Source organism: Centrocercus urophasianus, unplaced genomic scaffold (genome assembly GCF_019232065.1).
Source record: "Centrocercus urophasianus isolate 14NV4802_14NV808 unplaced genomic scaffold, USGS_Curo_1.0 seq_10, whole genome shotgun sequence".
NCBI lineage: Eukaryota > Metazoa > Chordata > Aves > Galliformes > Phasianidae > Centrocercus > Centrocercus urophasianus.
Window position 1 is genome coordinate 19,187,515 of NW_024884142.1, and position 23,074 is coordinate 19,210,588.

Consider the following 23,074-nt stretch of genomic DNA (forward strand, 5'->3'; position numbering starts at 1 on the left):
TGGGTGGAGCAAAAGGTAACACGGTTCTGAGTAACATCTCTCTCACATAACAGTCGTCACAAAAACTGCCTCTGTTTGAGGCACAGCTATGAGATCTCCCTTCGCAATTCTTAACGAAGCAGCCAGTAACGCCCGGCCCCTGCGGGCGAATGGCGAAGGCCCCGCACTACCCGCATCCGCCTCGGCGCCGCCGCCGCCCGCTTCATTTCAGCAACCGGTTCGCGCCGGCCACCTCCGCCTCTCGGCGCCCGCCCGCCCTCGCACGGCCCTGCGGTGCCACGCCCCCAGGCTATCTAGCTCCCGCCCCGCCCCGCGGGAGGCGCCTCTTATTGGCCGAGCGCGCCGCTCGTCAAGGCCGCGCGCCAGCGAGAGGCGGGCCCCGCGGCGCTAGTGCAGGAGGCGGCGCCCAGGCTCCTCCCCTTGTGTCGCCGCGTCCGCTCCGCACCAGCCGCAGAGCCGCCCGCTGCCGCCGTCGCAGCTGTATGCTCCAGCCCCGCTCCGCCGCCGAACCCCCTCCGGCAGCTCCGCGGCCTCCAGCGCCTCCACCTCCTCCTGGTTCCGCTCCTCCTGCCCCCGGCGGTGGCGCCCGCACCCCGGCTGTATGATCAGGCTACAGTCTTCAATGAGTAACCATATTCCTGTGAGTGCCGCCGCCCGCGCCCCGGCCCCTCGCCCCACTGCCCTTGTGCGCCGGCTGCGCGCTTCTCCCTTTCTCCTCCGTCTCCTCCATGTTGGCTCTTTGTTCTGCTACCTGGGCGAGCGGCGGGGAGCAGCCCGGCCCTCCCGCTTTGCGCCTCGCTCTCCCTTCCGCCCCGCTGCCGTGTCCGTCAACCGCCGCTGAGCGGCCCGCGCCGGCCCACGAAGCCGCTTCGTAAGCGTTCCCGGCGGTTGCGGCCCGGCCCGCCCCGGCGGCGGTCCCGAGCCCGTGGCGAAAGGCAGCGCCTGGCGGCGTTGGTCCCCTTGTCGATGGGAAGGCCGGGCCGGGCGGCGGCCGCGGGGTACAAGATGGCTCCACGTCGGGAGCCTGGCGGGAGCATGATTCGAACTCGTGACCGCCGCGGCGGAGGCGCCGGTCCGGCCGCCCGCGGTGCGGCGAGGCGAGCCGGGAGTTCTGCGGCGAGCGCGGCCCTCGGGATTCGTAAGGATGGGACAAGCCTCGGCTTGCCCGCGGGTGCCTGGCGGTCAGGTGGCGCGGCGGGACGGCCGGGAGCCAAGCCTGGGAGGGAGGGAAGTAGGGAGGGAGGGAAGAAGGGGAGGGAGCGTGCGGGGAGGCGGGCGGTAGCCATGGCGGCTCGTCCCGTCCTGCGTTGCCCCCGGCCCGGCGGGCACGTGCACGGCGGCCATCAGCGGGCTCTTTGTCCGCGCTGCGCCCGGTACGCGAGGCCCTTCTGCTGTGAGCCTCCCGGGCAAGGCCGAAGATGTGCGGCTGGACTCGCTGCTGTCCGGGTCTTAGAGGTCGGCACGGGAGGAGGTATTTATTTGCGAGTCGAAGTGGATTTTTCTGTACGATTGCCAATTTATAGTTAGAAGCTCACGGATGTAATAAAGTATTCTTATGGAACTTGTTTTTTTGAGACATTTTTTCTTCCCCGGCTGTAGTACTCTATTGTGCCTCACCTCTGTGACTGCAGGGCACACACAGCATGCCTTAAAGAGCAACCGTGGTGAGGCTTGCTCACAGCAGGATGCCCTCCAAAAGGCAGAATGTGATCAGAACATACTTGTTATCAGTTACACGGCATGGTCAGGGACCATTTTGTGCGGGTCTGTCAGCTGTAGGCACAGCAAATACTTAAACTGATGAACACACAGCCCTTGTGCTACAGTTCCTGGTGTTCCTTACTGTTGCTGGAGACAGCTTCCAACGTGTCTTATCTGTGACTGCAGAGCTGCTGAAGCGGTGACTCAGAAGTATGAACCCTGTCTCCTTGTAACTTCATTAAACTGTCAGATCAGAAAGCCTGAAGATGACACATAAATGTCAGCTCTTATTATTCCACTGATGGAGCAGCAAAGGGCTTTGAAAATTTCTTGCAAGATCAGAACTGTTTTAGAGGAGAAATGTGGAAGAGCACAGAAATGGCAGAGATGGGAGGAAATGTGAGAATGAGGAAGAGAACTGACTGACAGCTACAGCAGGGGCCAAGCAATATTGCTGTCTTAGCGAGGCTGAATGTCAGGCAGCAAATAAATAGAACTTATCCTGATCCAGTAACTCCAGTTTTGTGAAAATGCTTTTGCTATGACGAAGATATGCTACGTAGTAATGCTGAGTCTGCCTCAGTGTGTAGGCAGTCTGTAAGAGCAATTTTTCTTAAAGGTAACTGGAATTCCCAAATAAGGGTAATGGTGAATCCTTGAATGAGTATGTTGTCACAGTTCTTAAGAAATAATGAAAGTCGGTCTGTAAGATCGGCGAAGAGGTAAAAGGAGGTCCGTAACTCTATACAGCTTTTCGCAGATTAAATACTTACTCTTTGGCACTGATATTAAATAGTGAAATGCAATAACTCTTTACACGCATATGTTTAAAACATAATGGAGTAGGTTTTGAGTAGAGTGATGAGAATTATATAGTTTCCTGTATAAATGATGGAAGTGTTATGTCACTTTGAAACTGTTCTTGGCTTCAGATGCTCAAAAGATGCATTAGACAAAGGAGTGGAATGTTTTTTGGAATGTCTTATTTGCCCCAGTGTCTGTTAAGGCTTTTTCACATGTTCATTTGTGGTGCAAGTTAGGAGAACTCTGAAAACAATCGTGTCCTCTGTTTCATCTATGGAAGTTGTGTTGACTTGTTACACAGGAAGTTTTGAGATAATCTTTTCTTCCCCTTAACTGCATACTTTAACCACAGGAAGCATCCTTCTTTTGCAGAGCATGTTGTAGCACATTTGTGATAAACTTCTGGCATCTTCTGTTTGTGGTATGAGTGTGCACTTTCTTACGTTAAGTGTTGCTTTCTCTGGTCTGAAGAGGATAGTTCTGTTGCTGTGGTTATCATAACAGAGATATCGTGTATCCTGTAGATAGGAGGTGAATCTCGTCAACAATCTCTAATGAAGGTGTGCTTTAACGTTATAGAGTGGCTTTGCTATCTGTACCCCTCACCTTCCCATTCCTTTGTATCTATCTTGGTTATCACCTAGGCTTTGAGTAGTATGTGAGGATCGGGGTATTTGCACTCCTGTTTTATTAAAGGTAGACATTTTCAAATTGTAGTGAAATGTGTCTTCTAGTTCCCTTTTCTAGCTATGCCTCTGTAGGTTCAGTAGCTAAGTATCTAACTTAAGGAATATGATCCCACATAGTCGATTCTGGAGATAAATGTTTGTTCAAGAAGCAGGTGGATTGAGCAACTGTGAACTGTCTTACATGTGTTTTGAAACTGAAGTACCGTGCAGCTGTGTACACAGGTGCTTTTGTTTTCATGCTTCTAAAGATGCTACCAGCCTGTGAACAAGAATATCAGCAGCATGGGATAGACTTGCATCTCTTCTCTGTGTACATGTTGGTACCAATCTGATAGATTTTTCATAAGCAGTCTTTTTCAGACACAAGTGACTGTTTCAAATGAAGAACGGACACGTGAATCTATTTGTCAATGGAGATGTATATTCAGCTTTCCGTCCCAAAGAGGAGTGTGAAATAAAGCTTTTCTTTACAAGATGTCTTCCTTTTGCTTGAATTTAATTTATTCTTTTTAATTTCTTCCAGCATGCGTGATAGATGGAGCAATCCTAGTTAACATGACTGTCCCTTATTGGATAGGATAACTTCTCTTAGTAGGGAGTTTTGATGTATTAACCTTCCTTATGTTTTCAAGTTTTTGCTGTACCTGAGAGTCTAAAGATAGCTTGGCTTTTTGTTACTAATAGAAACAGCTGCTTTGCACTTAGGTTGCTCTGAATGTAATGCCTCCTATTTATTTCTGTGGATACCGCAACACTTACCAGGAGCACAATAACGCTTCGATAGAACACATTCTTGGCTACAAAACACAATTTTTTCAGCAGTCATCACCATTAGCTGTGCATTTTTACCAGCGATGAACAAGAGCCTGCATACAGTGCTTGTAAAAATCTGCGCCAGCAGAGGTGATCCATTGTTTCACAGCTGCTATGGTGGTGCCTTTGCGAGGAGCATGTTGCCCTCATAGTCTGTCATTCGTTAGCCCTAACAGCTGGTAGTTGGAAGGCATTCAATCTGGATTGTATTGTAGGATGGTCCAGCTGAGACTGGTAATATGGAGTTGACATTATCATATTGCAGAAGAAAGGTTGTCTTGTTCTCTGGCCTAACTCTGGAAGTCTGAAATGATGTAGTGGTCATAGTTCATGGTTTGTTCAGGTTCCAGGAAATCCAGGAGAATCATCCCTTTCCTATCTCAGAAGACAGTGCGCATCACCCACCGAGTGCTGTTCTGAACTTTGATGGGAAATTCTCATGTTGCCATTGTATACACTGATGTTTTGACTCCGACTTGTGGTGGTGTTGGTCTTGCCATTAGTAATGATCCAGGAGACTCACTGTGTGGCTTATATTTGTTCAGTAGGTCCTGACAAACTTGCATGCAGTGTTCTTGTTCATGGGACCTACCTGGTGTAAACTTTGTACTCTTCCAGTGTGTCCACCATTATTTTCAGTGCATTGGAACCCATATTTAGCTTGGTTCACAGTTCTCTGGTTGTAATCCACTGATTAGTGCAAATGAGCTGATTGAGATGCTCTTGATTTGGTGATGCGGCAGCAGTACACGGTCACCTGGAACATGGCTTGCCTTTAATATTTCTGTTCCCACTACTGAAACACACTGCCCACCACCTCAGTGAGCTCACATCCGCTCTTTGGTCTCTATCAGCATTCAACAAGTGTTGATGTATATCAGTGGGTGCCACTTTTTCCCCATGGAGTAATTCAGTTGTGTGCTTTTGCTTCATGCGCACTTCTGTCTGACATTCTGTCAAACTGCCCTTTTGCTGCTGTCTGTCACACAGCAACAAACTAATAGAATATTGGTGGGAAGGTTCAACCCCTCCCACAGTATCACCAACGTCTGCATCTGATGTCATGGGCCAAGATAATAAATAAGAAGTGTTGCCTTTGGAGCAGCATTCATATCTCCAATATCTTTCAGTGTTCGTTTTCCTCAGATAATACTCAGTTTGAGATGGGAAACAGCAATGGAGTACTCAGATTAATTGCACAAACTGCTATTTAGTATCATTCTGTGTTAAACTTGTGTGTGCAATAGCATGGGCATTGTCATCTGCACAGCTTTATGCTTTCATATGCTAACTTGTTGGTTTTTTTTTTTTTAAAGCTTACCTACCAAATAATAGTCTGAAAATTGTACTTCCAAGCCTCTTGCGAGTTGCTTAAGTCATTTGAATTCTACCTAAATACAAGGTGCTCTTAATTGCTACAGCAGTATTTTTTTATAGCTCAATTTTTGTCTTGAGATCTAGTTGCTGAAGGTGGCTTTAGCCTTGTACTCCAGCTTAACGATCTAATGCAAGTAGCGTGCCCATATACTTGTCTTTAATTTTCTTTTGACTGCTGGAACAGACCTAAACTAGGCTGGTAAAATCTCTTTTAGTGTAGTACAGCCTTTTACTACATCAAGGTATTGATCTAGGTATGGAACTTTGTAGCTACCAATGAGGAGAGAGAGAGAGAATATTCATCAAAGGAAAATGTGAGCTTTGTCTCTTTGTCATGCAGCAGCAGCTGTTGCCAAGGCAAACAGTGAGAATGAAATGCATGCGTAGTTAGGTCCTCAGTTCTTTGAGTTGGTAAGGTGCTGATGTGTCTGATTGAAGCTTGCTAAGCCAGTATTAAAGAAATTAATTAATTTGTAGGGGTTAATTGCATGTAGAACTCAAACTTAACGTTGTGTAATGTACTTCAACTTTGTATTGTGGCTGCATCTGCTGGATGTGATTAACAATCTGCTTTAAAATGTAGGTGTTATGACTGCTGTGCTGCTTGCCTTTTGCTTAACCCCTGTGATGTATTTGCCTGGTGTTATAGTGAGTATTCGTAGTCGTAGATTAAGGGCAGCCAACGTACCAGATTGGGTAAAACCAATTGCTTCTTACCTACGCCAGTATGGGGTTGTGATGGCTTTCCCATTATTCAGTGTTTAATTAAAAATTCTTCATCTTGTTTTGAAAAACCTTTTCTGTACCCTAGTGACCGGGTTCTATTTCATCACTTCCTCAGGCTCACTTTTGTGTTCTTCTTGTTTGTCAGCCTTCTCTCCCTTATCCTCTATTGGAGAAAATGGCCAGGCTTGCCTTAGAAGTCTTAAAAAAGAGATAATCATAAGATCTGTCAGCGCATGAGAAAAGCAGCGTAAGACCTTGTGCAGCTGTATCTGCTTAAAGCTGTCCTGTGCTTCTCTGCTGTTCAGCTTCTTAAACTAATTAAAAGTGATTTTAAATAAACCCTCTTCAGTTCTTTCACTTGGTTGCTATTTTAGTTGTTGCCGAAATCTGAACCTAGGTCTCCTTTGTGCATCATCTGAACTTCTCCTGGTATGGTATGGTTGGTATGTCAACGATGATTCTTGAAATCCTTCACATTCTTCTGGTTACTGTTCTCTGCTGACAGAGGAATCATTCTTGCTCCTTTTTTTCGTACTTATTTCTGTTTGAGATTTGCTGTCTCTCAAGTTGCATCACAGATAATTCTGAAAAGTAAATGGCAAGCTTAACCCTTTAGTCCTCAAAAATGATGGTGATAGTACCTCTAGAGCTGCAGTGAAATGTGTGTGTGCAACTGCTCTAGTACTTCTGTTTCCTTTCTGCTAAATTTTGTCATATTGGTTAGCAATTTTGTTTTTGAAACCATGCTGTGAGATGCATCCCTTAAAACTTACTACCAAGAAGTTGTCAAAGAACGTGAAAAAGATGACTGGAGATGTTTATAGGAAGCCTTGTGTGGTGCATTTCTGCTGCAATCTGATCTGGTAATGGTTTGTATCTCCCCTGTTAATGTTTCTAGAACTCCCTCTTCTGCAAAGGAAGGAAAGGAGCAAAGCCTGCAACATTGTTACCATTTTTTAAAAGAGGTGACTAAGAATTCCTGTTCTGCTAGGGTGCTCCATGGAAAAAGCTACAATTAGGTCATTTGATCTCAACTCTTTGAAAAGGCACATAATAGCAGGACAAGAGAAAATGGTTTTCAGTTGAGGGAGGAAAGATTTAGGTTGGATGTCAGGGGGAAATTCTTTACAGAGCGAGTGGTGAGGTGCTGGAACAGGCTGCCAGAGAGGTTGTGGATGCCCCGTCCCTGGAGGTATTGAAGGCCAGGATGGATGGGGCCCTGGGCAGCCTGGCCTAGTACTAAATGTGGAGGTTGGTGGCCCTGCATGTGGCAGGGGGGTTGGAGCTTCATGATCCTTGAGGTCCCTTCCAACCCTGGCCATTTTGTGATCTGTTGTGGCTTCTGCTCAATGCTAAATATGGTTATTAATAAGGGGCCACTGTTGTCTTTGTGGCTTAGTGTGTGCAGTGGGGCCTTGATCTGACTCCAAATCCTGGATGGCAGTTAGCAGCTGTGACTTTATTGCATGTAGCTTTTCTACTTGCCATTTTTGATAGTGTTTTAAGACATTAGCTGCTGTTGGGCTACCTTCTTATGTTTGGGCAGCTCTTCAGCTCAGGGTATTTGAACATATTGCTACAGTGTAGTTACCATTTGATTGTTAGAAACTAGATTTATGAAGGCAAAACTGATACTGCTGTCTACCAGCTTGGGGAAAAAAAAAAACCACCTCATTAGATACAGTAAGTCTGACAGCAGTTATCTAATATTGCATGCTCAACCCATTCCTAAGGTATTTTGATGATGTTTTGATTGGACTTAATGCATGAATTCTTCTGGTGTTTAGAATTGGCTGACCAACATAAGTCAGTTTTTCTGCTAAGGAGCTGTGGGATTAGTGATGCTTTTTTCTAGTACCTACGTATATTTTGTGGACGTCTGGTCCAGCTTTTATGTATTTTCTGGGAAACAAAACTTGTGTGCTATTCTAATTCTTGGAAAGGAAGGACTTTCTGGGAGTATGAACAGCGGTACTAATACTGTTAGCTGGACACAGATCTAGCTCCTGCGCGTAAGGTTCCAGAGTGCGTTTAAAAAAAAAAACATGTATTTTTTGATCATATACACAGCACCATCTGCAAATGAATACATAACTCATGGCAGTTCAAAAGCTATGATGATGAACTTCCTGGTTTTGCATCTTGCAGTACTGTTATATGCAAATTCAACCACAGCTGGGAATTACTGTGAAAGAATAACCTATTCAATAAACTTGCCTTTAAATTTTTTTTTTAACTACAGTGTAACTGATATCTTGATGTATTAATAAAGCAATGATGTGGAAAGGCAGCTAACACTAGATGAAAACTTCTCTGTCGTCAGCCTTAAGTATGTGAAATGTTTTTCTAGAAATCTGTGTGTCTTGACAGTCAAAACATGTTTAAAAGCTTTGCTACCCCACACAGATTTTTTGCATTTTATTTCAAGACTTCTCACACTCAATGTTTTTTTCCTGGTTACCCTGTTCTTAAATTGATGATTTTTGAATGTAAACTAAGTCCATTACGCTAGGCTTTACAACCATTTTTTTTCTGTATCAGTAGGCTGGTAGTTTTATATGAACGTTTAAGTTCTGTGATGGTCAGCTTGAATATTCAAGGAATCTCATCCTTGCCTTTATGTAACCACTTCAGCTTGGTGTAGCTGTAGGTGTTGTGATGTGTCTTAATTCACAATGAGAAACATGCTGCAATTTGTAAAACTTGATGCATTGTATTTGTGCTAGCTCTTTTGAATATTGAAATATTGGAAATATTAAATTCATTAACATTAAGGCTTCCTTGTCTGGCATCTTTTTATTTAATAATGTATATATGTTTTTTCTTGTTAGGTAACAGGGTTTTCATGCAAGCCTGATTCTTTGATTTTAAAAAATAAACCTGCTGAAAATACTGTCTCTGCTTTCATTTTGTTCATTTTATAATGCTGTCTTCAAAGTGACCTTATTTCACATATGCTCATTGTATTTTTTTCTTGTCTCTTTACAGCAGTTCTGTGGTGTTCTTGGTCACACATTTATGGAGTTTCTGAAGGGCAGTGGAGACTACTGCCAGGCACAGCACGACCTGTATGCAGACAAGTGAACTGTAGAAATTCATTACTACTCCACCAAGAAGCCCCCCTAAGAGTGGTTGACCAGGATAAAGAAGTATTGAATTGAAATTGGCAGAGCATTTAACAAAAGAATTCAGACCTGGATGGGGTAAACCTCAGTGCACTGCCTTTCTTTTGCCTCAGTATTACTGGATTGAAGAATTGCTGCTTCTTGTTAGGAGGTTCATTTCATTTCCCATTGCTCCCGACTTCATACTTCCAAGCACTGAGAATTTCACGTGGAGTATAGTGAAGTAGACTTCGGTTTCTCTACATCACTTCTATATTAGATTTTTTTTGAATCCTTTCACAATCTTGTTGCATGTTTAACTAAATTAATATGGCCCGAATGAACCGCCCAGCTCCTGTGGAAATCACCTACAAGAACATGAGATTTCTAATCACACACAATCCAACCAATGCAACCTTAAACAAATTTATAGAGGTAAGGTCAAACTAGAATTCTTGTTGGTGTATTCTTATGCCTAGTATCTATTTTTTTTTTTTTTTTTTTAACAAGTGGAAGCTGTACGAAGGGATACCGAGTGAGACAATGAACTCATTTTAAATAGTGATGCAATGCTTCACAAATCCACTGACAGATATACTCAGACTTTGGCCTTCACTGAAGCATGCTTCTGGATGTGAAGCACAGAAATAATTGTGTTATCTGCTATATAGTATGTTCAGTATGCTACTTCGGTGTGAAACAGGAAAGGTCAGGCATAGAAAAACTGAGATCTAGTAGCAACAGGAGATCTTATATAGATTCATCTAAAATTGTATAAAATTCCCTTGCTCCTATTGAAGTAGTGATTGAAAATAATGATTCAGTGTACACTGTACACCAAAAAGTTAGGAACAAATGATAGAATTGCAGTATGCTTTCACTGCCTGTTTTCCTTCAATATTAGCAAACGCTGGTTTTACTGTAACTTAAAAGAATTCCATGTGAGTCATTTTTACTTGGATGAAATTTGTGGTGGTATACTTACAGTGCAGTGTGACCTGAGTTGCTGAAATTGTTTCATTTTATGCTGCAACACTTTCCCATTTAAATCTATGTGTATTGGCATGCACTGCTAGTATCTGAATTTTCTATCTAAACCTTGCAACTTGCATGTTGGAAACATAAAATGTACAGTTGAGTGTATGCATATGATAATAACATCTTCCTCCAGGGTTACCTCTGTGTGAGGTTTGAATCTGTAATGCAGTCCCTCCTTAGTAACATTTAAGTTACTTCCATTGTATTTTATATGCCCATTCAGTATGGGCTAACAATGTATGAGAAGCACAGTGAATTCATCTTTGTTTGCATTTATACCTTCAAAGCTAGATAGTGTGGTTAAGCTACAAGCATGTCCTTGGCAGTTGTAGTCTAAATGACAGGAGAATATGGGGAGAATGAAAAATTAGTAATCTGTTTTCCCATTTATGAGACTTAATAGCAGAGTGGAAAGAGTTTTTCTTTTATCTTCTAGGTATAAAAATCCATGAACTGGAATGATTTACTGTTCTGTGCTCACCATTCTTATTAGTAAGATGTTTTAAAAGCTTCTAGTTTTAAGTAGAGCATTAGAAGAGGAAGATGTAAACTTCATTCAGGATGTTTTGAGTGAAGCATCTAGCTTTGCAACCTTGGAATCTGGCTGTTATTTTTTAAGAAGTAATCTTTCAGAGATGAATTATTTTACTAGTCTTTATCTGGAGCTAACGAGAAAAAACCTGACCATCTTAACCTTTAGATACTTTTGCAGAAGAGCATTAAGGTATCTGCTATTTGCAAGGTATTTTAGTTATTTCAGCTTTGTGTTCCGTACACCTGGCAAGCATTTCTATTAATTTACTTACTGAAACTTTTGGAATAAGTTAGCTTACTAACCTATTGAGAAAGTAAATAAATGAAGTCAGTTTACCATTAAAGCAGTTCTTTTCACTTCCTAGGAACTTAAGAAATATGGCGTTACCACAGTGGTAAGAGTGTGTGAAGCTACTTATGATACTGCTCCGGTGGAAAAAGAAGGCATTCAGGTTTTGGTAAGTAATGCAGAAACAGTGGTTTGGGGGTTGGTTTTTTAGTTGTTCTTTTTTAAAGAAAACTTTTTATATGTTATATAGTCACCACCTTGATTCAATTCTGAAAGCGTATTCTAGCGGCTCATGTAAGCAAAAGCTATTCAGATCTCTTAGGGGTAAAAAATCCTGGAGTAAACTCTGTCATTCAATGAAAATAGGTTGAGAGGAATATATTCCTCACAGCGTTAATTTTTTTAGAGAATTATAAATTCTAATTCACATAGTAAAAGTTCTATCTCTTTATATGTGTTTATGTGTTCTTATAGGATTGGCCCTTTGATGACGGTGCACCACCATCCAACCAGATTGTTGATGATTGGCTAAACCTCCTTAAAGTTAAATTTCGTGAAGAACCTGGTTGTTGTATTGCTGTACACTGTGTTGCTGGTCTTGGACGGTGGGTGAAATTTTAAAGATCTGTTGAATTGCCATTCGTGGTCAGGCTTCTTAAGATTTAGTGAAAAAGTGTAGTTGGGGCAAATTTCAAACTAGTCACAGATCTAGTATTGGGAGGAGCTCACACTTAGAAGTAGATAAGATGACTGCAAATTGTTGCATGTAAAACATAAGACTTTTGAGCATTTTAGACAAAAGGTTATCCTGTTCCCACAGCTATCAAACTACTGAATGAAGTAAACAAATACATTCCTGTACCAAATTGATAAGTGTCACATTGGTATTTTTTGTCTTGTTGAAGTCTTTCTTTTCTTATGGCTTTATTGACTCTCATCTGTAACTTTCTTCTTCTATCCCTATTTCAAAGGTATTGCCAGTCTCTTAATAAGGATACAGCAGCCATTAACCCCACCCAAGAAAAGTGTTTTAGTATATAAAGGAACAGCTTTCACCCATCAAGTAGAATGATGGGTCTGCTTCCCTCTCCCCCAGATTTGGTGGTTAAATAGTTGAGGAAAAGTACCTGATTTTTATCATGTAAGGCTTCTTAAATACTTAAGTATGTTAAAAAAAATACTCAGCAAGCTTGTTACTAGGTAAACATGTCTTTTGTTTCAGTGTAGTATGTTTCTTGTCCTCTGTGTGGTTGTTTCTTTTTTAAAAATAAAAAGCAGTGTAAATTGTTGTTATTTGAGTAACAGCAGCTCTCTCAGATGAGAGATGCTGTGGCAAGCAAGGAGATCTCCCCCTCACGGTAGGATGGCATGGAGATTGCATCTGTAGTTTTCATTGGATCTGGTTTGACCTCTTACTTTTATTTTGGGTTTCTCATTGCTTTTAAGGAGGGATTGTTTGTGGGAATAGAAATTCATGTGCAACTCTTGCCTGGAATTAATTGCCACTGAAAGTACTTGCCTATTATTCCTGCTGTCCTTCCGTATACTTCAGGTCAGGTGAATAAAATCAAGGTTAGCTAGAGCTGATCCCTGATTTTTAACAGAGGTGAATGGCTTGTAAGTTTCTGATATAATTGCCCAATTAATTTAGGAAAGTCTTCTGTCCTTATTTGATATTTCATCCCTGGGGAAGCAAAAAGCAGAAGGAGAAAGAAGTGGGAGAATTACACTTTTTTTCCCCTGTGTGTGAATTGGCAAATCCTAAACTGAAAACATTACTATTTTTTTTTTATTAGAGCTCCAGTCTTAGTTGCTCTTGCACTGATAGAATGTGGAATGAAATATGAAGATGCAGTGCAGTTCATAAGACAGTAAGTATGAAGTTAATATCTGTTTCCAAGATTTAACTTGCCAACATATCTTTGATCTTTACAGGGAATTCTGAATGCTCTTCTTGTTTGTTGTTTGTAAGACGAAATCTGAACCTTTTAACAAACTTTCTGAACACAGTCAGTGTTGTCAGACTTGTCTAGTGAAATGGGTATTTCTTCATGAGAGACAAAACACCTTAGAAACTAGGTTCTTTCTAGTAGCTAGCACTCATTTACATTTCTGAATCATCCCTTCTTTTAATATATTGAAGTGTCCTAAACGATTCTTCAATTGTCTTTCTGGTAGAAAAATCAGAAAAATATTTTCTTATACTTTTTGTAAATCTATGCAAGTTGGATGAGAAAACAAGTAGTGCCAATGCCCTAAGTTTGTAGGCATCGACTATATCTTAAGAACACTGCATTGCAAACAAAAAATAGTAAAATACTATTTGCGTAATTGCCAAACCTGTAAGGCCTCAGATTGAGTTCATCTTGTGCACCTTAACAGGGTGGTGTGTACAAAATGAGAAATATGAAGCTTCATATAAAATATAGGTCTTTCATGGACTCTTGGTTTGAATAGATCCAACAAAGATCCACTTCTGTATAGATGTGTTATAAATATAACTTAGTATTGTAGTATTCTTAATTGTTTTAAGAGATTAGACAGATTAACTTGTTTGAGGAGACTGTCTCAAATCTCTCTGTAGCTTCCTTTTGAAGTTTTTGCTAAAGATCTTATGCAAGATCTTTGGCTTGTGTATATTAGGGGCTAAAACACCATCTAAAATACTATGTGCTCCTTTGATCATGTGGTCCAACGAGGTATTTTTCAAAGGAAGCTACCACCCTCTTTTCTGGCACTTAGCTTTTAATTAGCCTTATTTTGGTTACAGTCCTGGTTTAATCGCGTGTGTTTTTTCAAGTGACTGAAAATATTTTTTCTCCAATGGATGATGTTATTTCACTGGGCAGTAGATTAATATTTTAAGATATTTCTTCTTCCATTTAGGAAACGTCGTGGAGCTTTTAATAGCAAGCAACTTCTGTACTTGGAAAAATACCGCCCCAAGATGCGCCTGCGTTTTAAAGACTCCAATGGTCACCGAAATAACTGTTGCATTCAGTAAAGCCCAGCAGCCTATGTTACTACTTTGGGATTAAAGGATGGAAACAAGAATTGAGCAGACTGCATGCCAAAGGCATGGATCTGATATTTTTAAGTAGTAAAGGAAGCTTCCATAGGAGTATTTAATAGGCTAAAAAGTTAATAGTAATGCAACTGTGTTTAGATGAATATCCATCTGTTTGGAGACCTGATAAATGTTTTTGTTGTACCCTATTTCTGAGCTGTCTCCTTGTTTATTAATTACCAGTTGAAATATCCTTTAATCATGCCGTTGAGTCTTACCCACCTAGTTTCAACTACTAAAAATTGGGGTACTAAAATCAGTCTGTAGAGAAATTAGGTGCCAAAATACTTAGCATATCAGCTACATGTTTTTCCTTATAGATGGATGTAGTTCTGATAACGTAAGAACTACCAGCTTATCTGGACCTTACTATTTTTTTCTAGTCATTTCAATATTGAAGAATATGGCCTCTAAGATAGTCTTGCCTGCTCACCGTATGTTTTGTCTCCCACAATCGCACTAGAATTATCAGGATTTGCACAGTGTTTTTTTTTTTTTAAAACTATGACTTACAGCAACTTTTTCCTCCAGTGTCTGTACTTTTCTGTTTTCTGACCTCTCCATTTTACAAATCATTGCGCTCTGATTACTCATGTAGAAAATCTTTTAAATTGTACAGAAGCACACAAGTCTTTAATGTCTCCAGACAAAAAGCCTTACAGTAAAATTAATGTTGACACTTGATGTGCAACTTAACAGAGGGCCTAACAAGGTTGGGAGGGGCTATTTAATATTTCTAGTAAAATGTTGCCTTTGTCTTGTGCAGGAAGTATAGAATATGCCCTTTACTTTAGTAAATATTTTTTTAAAACTTAGAAATGCTTTGTTATCGTAGCTAAAAATTCTTAATCAGAAAATTTCTGAAAAATCTTGTAGTTTCTTTTACTGTACCTATTGAAAGTTGTTTACCAACTATTGCTTTGTTGAAAGTGTGATTTTTTTTGTTTGTTTGTTTGTTTTGTTTTTCCTCCTTGAGTTTCTGCTATGACTTGGGCAGACCTCTGTAATATTTTGTATGCCTTTCAAGCTGCGTAACTTAATATTTGGATACTTGATAATTTGTTTTATTATGTAATTGATAAAATGGTGATGTGTATTAATGTTAGTTCAACCATATATTTATACTGTCTTGGGAATGTGTGGTTATAGTTCTGTGGGAGAAATAATTTTGCCAGTGTTCACCAGCTTGTAAAATCTAGTGCGAGAGCTTAAACATCTAAATAAATACTGAAAAGCACTTACAAAGTTTGCTGAAACACTCATGATTCACTTCTTGTGTACTTTATTGGCAGTCTTATGGTGCCTAAGTTCTAAATCTATCCAGGCATCTTTTTTTTTTTCTCTTCAAATCTGGGCCGGAGTGTCCCCTTTGCTGTAATGTTTGCTGTTTGTTTTACTCATAAATAAATGTGGACAAAATTAATAGTAGAGGGTATGGTATTATTTCTTTATGGAGCTTGCTTTTGACTTCTTTCCTCAGTACTAAAGTAACTTAATTATTGAAATTCCTTGCAATAAATACAGAGGAGTAATAAAATGCTGCTGATATAAGTGCTCTCACGGCTTTATAGATGTATTTATATGTTATCGTACAATCATAGACTGGTTTGGGTTGGAAGAGATCCCAAGGATCATCAGGTTCCAACCTCCCTGCTCTGTGTGTGTGTGCGGGGGGGAGGGGGGGGGGGGGGATAGGGGGGGTAGGGGAAGAGTTCATAATGCTTCATTATCAAGGTAGAAACTTTAACAAGGATTCTGAAGAGTTGTTTCCGTAAAGGTATAGCCTCATTATAAAGAGCACTTTAAAATGTCAGTGTGTCTTGAAAAGGCCTGAAACTCAATATACTTTACCTTAGTTATGATTCTACACAGTAGTAAAATCTCTTCTTGTAAGAGGAAATCAAGCTTTGTTTAAGTTTGTGTAAGTTTGTATACTAGTTTGTATTCTGAAGATACTATTTAAAAATCAGCAGTCTTGATGTGTTATATCTCAATCCTTGTGCTTCCACTTACCTACTTCCCTTCATCTTTTCAATTGCTGTAATCAATCTTAAAATTCCTCACATTGCAGTTACAATTCAAACTAAAATGACAGTCAAATCTGAAGTGTTCAGGTAATTTTAGAAGTTGGGGGAAGTGAGGAAGTATGGAGAAGGTAGATAGTCTGAACACTTAGTTTCAGTGTCAGAAGCTTGAGGGGATCAAGTTCTGCAGGGTGACAGGACACTAGAGTACATCTTTTGATCCTATAGCAATGCTTAATTGGTTCTTTGTAGTTGTGGCTTGTCAGACTCCATTTCCTGAGAAACAAACAACTTTACACAGCAGAACTGGGGGAAAAAGTAGCATTGAACTCACTGAATGAACAAAGAGATTGTTTAGTATCTTAACATCAACCCACCATCCGAGATGACTTCCCCAGTTTACTGTAATTGGGGTAAATATAACTCTTCTATATGCGAAATGGTACTTTTGTTAAATTGGTCCTTGAATGGTTTTAGTATGACCAGCTGCGTAGGGGCTTGCTAGCACCTTGTGCAAGTAAAAAGTGGCAGGATGCAGTTCTACTCTGTCCAGCTCCGTTGGCTTATTACTCCTGTGTATACATGACAGTTTATGGTCATTTGAAGGATTGAGACCACCTTTGAAATGAAAAAGTCATCGATATTTCTCTTGTCAAGGAAGAATTGCAAACATCCTACAAAAATTCTGTAACTCAGCAGTTAGCAGGCTGATAACTGACACTTGTTCAGTGTAGGTAAGTATCCAAATTAAGGTAAAAATAATCCGTTCATATATTTCAGATTCTTCACATTTCTGTAAATCCTGGTGAAATACATTTGGTTTTTTTATACTTAAACCTTTAGGTGTATATACTTAGTCTTTTGTGTAATTCCTGTATCTTACACATAGGAGGGATGAATTTAGGTTAAGAGCTGTAACATACTTGCAATAGTAGTTTGGTCCTATGAACTTCTTAAAAGTGGACTTGACCTCAGGCACTTGCATAAACAGACACTGATAAAGAGGAAAAACTTTGCATAATGTTTTTCATCAGTTTAATGCAAAGATTAAGTCAACTTCTGAAGTGTGTATTTAAATATGAATCTGTAGGGAATGAAGAATAAAATTTCTTTTGTCTAACAAGACCTTTTAACGGAAAAAAAAAATGTTGGCTCTATCTGAACTGTGAGTATAGCAGATGAAAATAAAGCTAGTTTAGGTTCTGTATAATGAGTCTATAAATAAAAGGGAAGAAACTCAAATGGAATTACTGTATCTCCTCTTAATGCTAAGGCCTCACATTAAAGAGGCTCTACTAATGCATCTAATTTTAGATAATTTAAAATTATTGCTCAGCTATTCTTTTACGTGTCTATATGTTGGCAGTTCTTACAGCATATTACTCTTCTTTTACAAGGCTTTCATGTTGTGGGCTGAATGGGTTGGGTAAGTATGGTTTGTAAATGGTAATATTCCTTTGCATGTTTAACACAAGTTTAAAAATCTCTGTTAAGTATTTGGAAAAGAGGAGTATGATTTTGCAGTTGCGGCAGAAAATTGGTAGATTGTAATTGTAATGTTTTGCCAATGTTGGGGAAAGGCAGTTAAACAAGATACTCTGTAACCAGGCATCAAAATTGAATATGAAGTAAAAAATTTTTCTCTTGAATCTGACTACCTGAAGTGCTTGAGTACTCAATTTCAAATGAAGTGTAGAAATGATTTGATACTATGTAGTGTTACATATTTCTGATGGGTCCTGAAGCATTTCTAATGTAACACTCAAAACCAGGTAATGCTTGTTTACCAATCAGGTTCCTCAGTTCTCCATTAATTGGAGTCTTTGCATAAAGAGTGCAGTTGTAAGACCCATCCAAAGTGCTATAGAAGAACCACACATGCACAAATTTTAAATTAGAGCTGAGATCTTTGACCATATGAAAAACAGTAAAACATTGCTAATTCATATGAGCATTGCTCATTCTTGTAAATGCAGTGGTGGAGGGAAAAAGATGTATAATTAAGTATTTGTATTTGAGGGGAAAGCTAAGGTTTCATAGCTGCCCATATCCATATTTAAACTGCATGTTTGACTGCAGCATTTAAGACTTTTTGTTTGTTTGTTTTTGTTTTTGCAAGGTGGCTTTTAAACATATGTGATACAGTTTAAATAATTGAGGTAGCATTCATTCATTTTTAGAGTTGTTGCAATTTGGCTATATTAGTAACTGTAGAGGAGACAGTCAATTTGGAAACCACAATAATCTATTTGGAACAGTGCTCTCTTTTTGTACATATTTGTGTAATCTCTACTGAAGTTATCACTAATAATTACATATACGTACATACATAAATACACTATAATTAGAATTTGCCAGTTTAACTCAAATCCTAATAGCAGACTGAAGTTTCTTTTAATTGCTGGGACTCCTGAGCAAAGAGGATGTTTACCCATTGTAATGGCTTACATTCCATTAAAGGATTTCTGAACTTATGTCAGGCAACTAATTGTGCTAACAGAGATGCCTAAAGCAGGCTGCATTACATAAAGGTGAGAGCATGTTCTGTAAAGGGAGCATGAGACAGCAAATTCAGTTCTGATCAGCACTGATATCTGCAGGTAGATAAAAAAAAAGTCTCACTTGTCTACACGCAATATACATTTCAAAGTAAGGTAAAAAGTCATTTATTTCAATTTGTAATAAACACTAATGATTATAACCTGATTTCATTTTTACTGATATGAATTTATGCTACAGCACAAAGCAAGCCCGACATTATTTTCCTTTTGGTGATTGCTTTGTATGAATTCTGTTAATTTTGATGTTGTTATAATGCATTCTGTCCTAGGTGTGTTGATAATTAATTATCTCAATAACAACACAATTGCTTATCATGGGAAAACATCTCTGTGAGGGAATAGTGGCTAAGTGATGGTCTGACAAGAAGAGATAAGGATGGTGCCAGAAGATCAAGTTGTCTGCTTCCATTTCTGATTCAAATGAGAACTCTTTTAAAGTGCGGCCAAAGAAAACCAGATACCACAGTGTTCACATAGGTGGGAATGCCAAACATAGAAATGTTTATACAGTGAAGAACTTCAGTGGTCAGCACTGCATGTAGCCTGCATCAATGTAACAAAGCCTGAATAATGGGGAAAATGCTTTTTGTGGTGGGTTCGAATCTTAGTTTCACCTTAGGAGTAATAGCTGTATAGAGCTGTACTTCATTCTTATTCTTATCCTTCATAAACTCGCACGTGGAAATACTTAGCAAACTTCACAGATACCTTTTTCTGAAGTTGAATTGCATTCAGGCTTTGTAGGAGGAACGGCTGAGGACGATCCAATCTTCCCAATGCACAGGACCACAGTTATGATACTGATCTGAATGCAACCATATCTCTTCGGCATTGTAGCTCAATGAATTTTTCATTGGCTGGTACTAATAGGAGGCTATTTGTTGCTTAGCCTCTCTTCTTCAGTTTCTGAGTAAATCTGTACTCCAATGTAGGAAATACAAACCCTGAACTTACCTTTAATGTCTCAATTCAACTCTACAACAACTCAATTCACTCTAATAGAGATAGGTAATGGCAAAGGAAGCACAGCAGAAATGCAAGCCATGAAATGATTCCTTATATTGTGAGTGTAACTATCCCTTTGAGCTTGATGTGTGTGATGTTCTATGTTAACACACAGCCCTCCTCCCAAGGATGGCTGCCTTTCTCTCCCATCTGCTCTTTAGGATGGGATGTCAGGCTTTTCAGTACTCCCTTGATCCTAGTAGAGAGTTTCTTGAAAAGTACAAAACTTTAGGGGCTGAGATAAGTGCAGTTTCATAAATGAAAAAAAAAAAAAAAGGAAATTAACAAGAAGTGATGTATAACACAGTTGCTCACTATATGCTCACTGATGCCCTGCCAGTTCCCAAGCAATGGCAGCGAGCCCGTCACACCAACTTCCTGTTTTTTGTTCAACATGATGCCACAAGACATGGAATTTGCCAAATTTGCCACATTTCAGAAAACAGAAGAGAATAATGATGAATTATGAACAGTCTCAACCTAAATTAACACTTTGCCTCAGTATTGAGTAATACAGAGTAGAAGGAAATGGCTGCAAATTTTATGAAAATAAGTATGTAGAACATGAACATTTCTCATAGAAACATTTCCAAGGGACTTTGTATTTTCTAGTTTGAGAGGTTGGAGAATGTCCACCTACAAATCCTGAAAGAGCTGACTAATCACGTTTCAAGTTCAGAGGCAAGATTTCTATTTGCATACCATAGGAAAGTTACAGGCAGCACCCAGGAGAACATCTTTCTGCTTCTATAAGAGCTAGGGCTGGGACTGAACCATGCAGTTGTACCGCTCACCCTATACAGCCGATGACTCCCAGAGGAGCATGAGGAGCAGAGGCCCGTCTCAGCGGGAAGCGAGGGTTAGGAGTGGGTTTATTGCAAAGCTGAATGGTGTACAGCCAGTATTCCCAGGAGCATCATAAAATGTTTGTGACTTGTTGCTGTATAGACTCCCACTCAGATATATAATACGCTATTATCTAATGACATTTGGATAAAATCTAGAATAAGAGCAAGAATTGTATTGACGGAAAAAGGCCTGGATGCCATGCATAGTCGTTGTCTAATTTGTCCAAAAAAGATTAATTCAGACTAAATATGTGTGTTCAGTAAGATTTCTTCTACAACAGATGAGGGAACATCTAGGGAACATCTAGCAAAATCAAATTACAATTTTGAATCTTTGAAGTTCTTTCACTTGATTTTGATTTTCAGAGTGATAAATCATATGTTCTTCATTCCTAAACTAGTTTATTTATACTGTATTTTTCTTTTTTTTTTCTTTTTTTTTTTTTTTTTTTTTTTTTTTTTTTTTTTTTTTTTTTTTTTAATTAAGAGTCATGTATTTAAGAAATAATTGGCCTTTTGTTTTTTAGCAATCTGGTTACCTTACAGCCTCTTGGTTCTGTGCTTTAGCACTCAGCAGAACAGCCCTACAGCCCAACAACCTTAGCAAAAAGACATGCTGACAGCCTCTATTTCTAGCACCATGCTCATGTTCCAGCTACTTGATGTGGTATCATTTGTTGGCAGCAAACACTTGGAACAATCTGCTATAGAACAGGGATAGAGGGTAGAGATGATTGCTGAACATGCATGTGAAGGAAATACAATGCCAAGCCTTAGTGGAAAAGCAGAGAGGAAACACCACAAATCAGAAAAGAGCTTCAAAGAAAACCTGTATGAATTGCTAATGAAGATATATCACGTACACAGTGCAACTTGTCTGAATAAAGTTCAGTAAGTATATATATATGGTGTATACATATATATATATATGTATATATACACCTGAAGTTACTTTAAGATTTATGCTTTTTTACATATCTCCTTATGAATACCTGTGGGAAAAAAATCATAAAATGAATACTTAGTCAAAGCGTATTCTTTTTAACCATTATTTAGTACCAATTGTCTCCACAGTACCTAAAAATAAAGTTAATCAGGCACTGGAGTGAAACATCGGGTATTTAGAGTATTAGTAACTCTAGCAGCAGTTCCATAGGCGACTGCCCAAGCTACTGTAGGAAGTAACTCAGAAAAGCCAGCTTTATGTGAGCTATTGGAATTTGCTTTCCTCCAATCTAAAACTTCATTCAAGGATGTTTTTTTCCTGTTTTACACAAATGTCTGCATATAATCATAACTCTATCTTATCTTCCATTATAAAATATCTTATTTTAGTCTTTAATGTGTGTATTCCATTTGATAAAATAAATAGCTTGTATTATCTGTATGTTTCATATCTCTACTAAAAAATATCCTGGTATATAATCAATGGCCAAACATCCTTGTCTTCAGAACCACACTTTTGTTCTATTTTTTAAACCAACAGCTTAATCTACTTTTATTTCCATAGAACTGCATGATTTCCTGTTGCTCACATGAAACTACTGCTTTTTCTAATGATCAGCAGCTTTTGATGAGTCTTAAAGTGGGGAAAGAGAACAATCTTGTCTTAAATCTAATGGAAAGAAGTGGGTATAGTGCAACATTTGAGTTCAGGTATATATTTAGATGTTTGCACTCTATAACTACCTGAAAGGAGGTTGTGACACAGTGGGTGCCAGTTTCTTCTCCTGCATTAGCAGGAACAAATTACGTAGTTTACAAAATTACTGCAACACTTGGGCTTTAGTATGATTAAAATTAAATACTTTTAGAAAATTCAACAAACCTCCACAACCAAAAAAGAGCTGTTCTTGTGAGAGTTTCCCTGAATAGTTAAAGGACTAATGCTGTAGTGTATAACAATGAAAAATACTATCCTGGGGCACAGGAGACACTTGATAGTTTGCAACATATCCCATCACTTCATCCTTGATATAATTTGGGTGTGCAGCAATCCAGCTTCTTTCTGTATTTTGACTGAAGAACTGAAGAAACAGTATTTAATACACAAAAGCAAACCATGTTCAGTAAGAAATTTGACTATGTATAAGATATTTTCATAAGTAGTATTTAGAAAAAAATATCATGGAAAGCAGAAGGGTATAAGGAAAACAATTCAGCAATCTTTTGGAATGAACTGTAGAGATTTGGAACTACTGGCAAAGAAACTGCCTTCTCCTGCTGATTTATCTTGCGTTTTAGGGCAGTGGCACAGAGTTCTCAGAAAATAAATAGGTTGCTTTCCAATGGAAATAACTTGCAAGATCTGGAATATTACCAAATATCTAATGTAATGGGATGGCATTATAAAAGTGTTGCTGGGAAAGATAGCAAGTGGTGCAGCTGTACTTGTGCGTAGCTGATATACCATTGTATACAAAGTTATCTGTAATGCCTATTCAGTTGCTCTCTGTGGTGATGTTTTTTTTTTTTTTTTTTTTTTTTTTTTTTT

The 23,074-nt window shown here is 39.3% G+C and overlaps 1 protein-coding gene across 2 annotated transcripts; it reads left to right on the top strand.

The window, feature by feature from the left end:
- The first annotated feature begins 500 nt into the window (after positions 1-500).
- Positions 501-15,565, top strand: PTP4A1 (protein tyrosine phosphatase 4A1). 2 transcript variants are annotated; one of them, XM_042821400.1, is made up of 6 exons: positions 501-640; positions 9,099-9,649; positions 11,152-11,244; positions 11,550-11,680; positions 12,872-12,946; positions 13,962-15,565. In XM_042821400.1, the coding sequence occupies exons 2-6, from the start codon at positions 9,545-9,547 to the stop codon at positions 14,077-14,079; spliced, it is 522 nt and encodes a 173-aa protein (XP_042677334.1). In that variant the 5' UTR covers positions 501-640; positions 9,099-9,544; the 3' UTR covers positions 14,080-15,565. The 2 variants fall into 2 exon arrangements, with proteins under 2 accessions (XP_042677334.1, XP_042677342.1); XM_042821408.1 differs by having other exon boundaries at positions 9,102-9,649.
- The last annotated feature ends 7,509 nt before the right edge of the window (positions 15,566-23,074 follow it).

Bases quoted from the DNA above. Each gene is read 5' to 3' on its own strand.
- PTP4A1 (XM_042821400.1), top strand. From the start codon at position 9,545: ATGGCCCGAATGAACCGCCCAGCTCCTGTGGAAATCACCTACAAGAAC. The intron at 11,681-12,871 runs GTGGGTGAAATT...TTTTTTTATTAG, and splicing joins TGTGTTGCTGGTCTTGGACG to AGCTCCAGTCTTAGTTGCTC. The intron at 12,947-13,961 runs GTAAGTATGAAG...TCTTCCATTTAG, and splicing joins GCAGTGCAGTTCATAAGACA to GAAACGTCGTGGAGCTTTTA.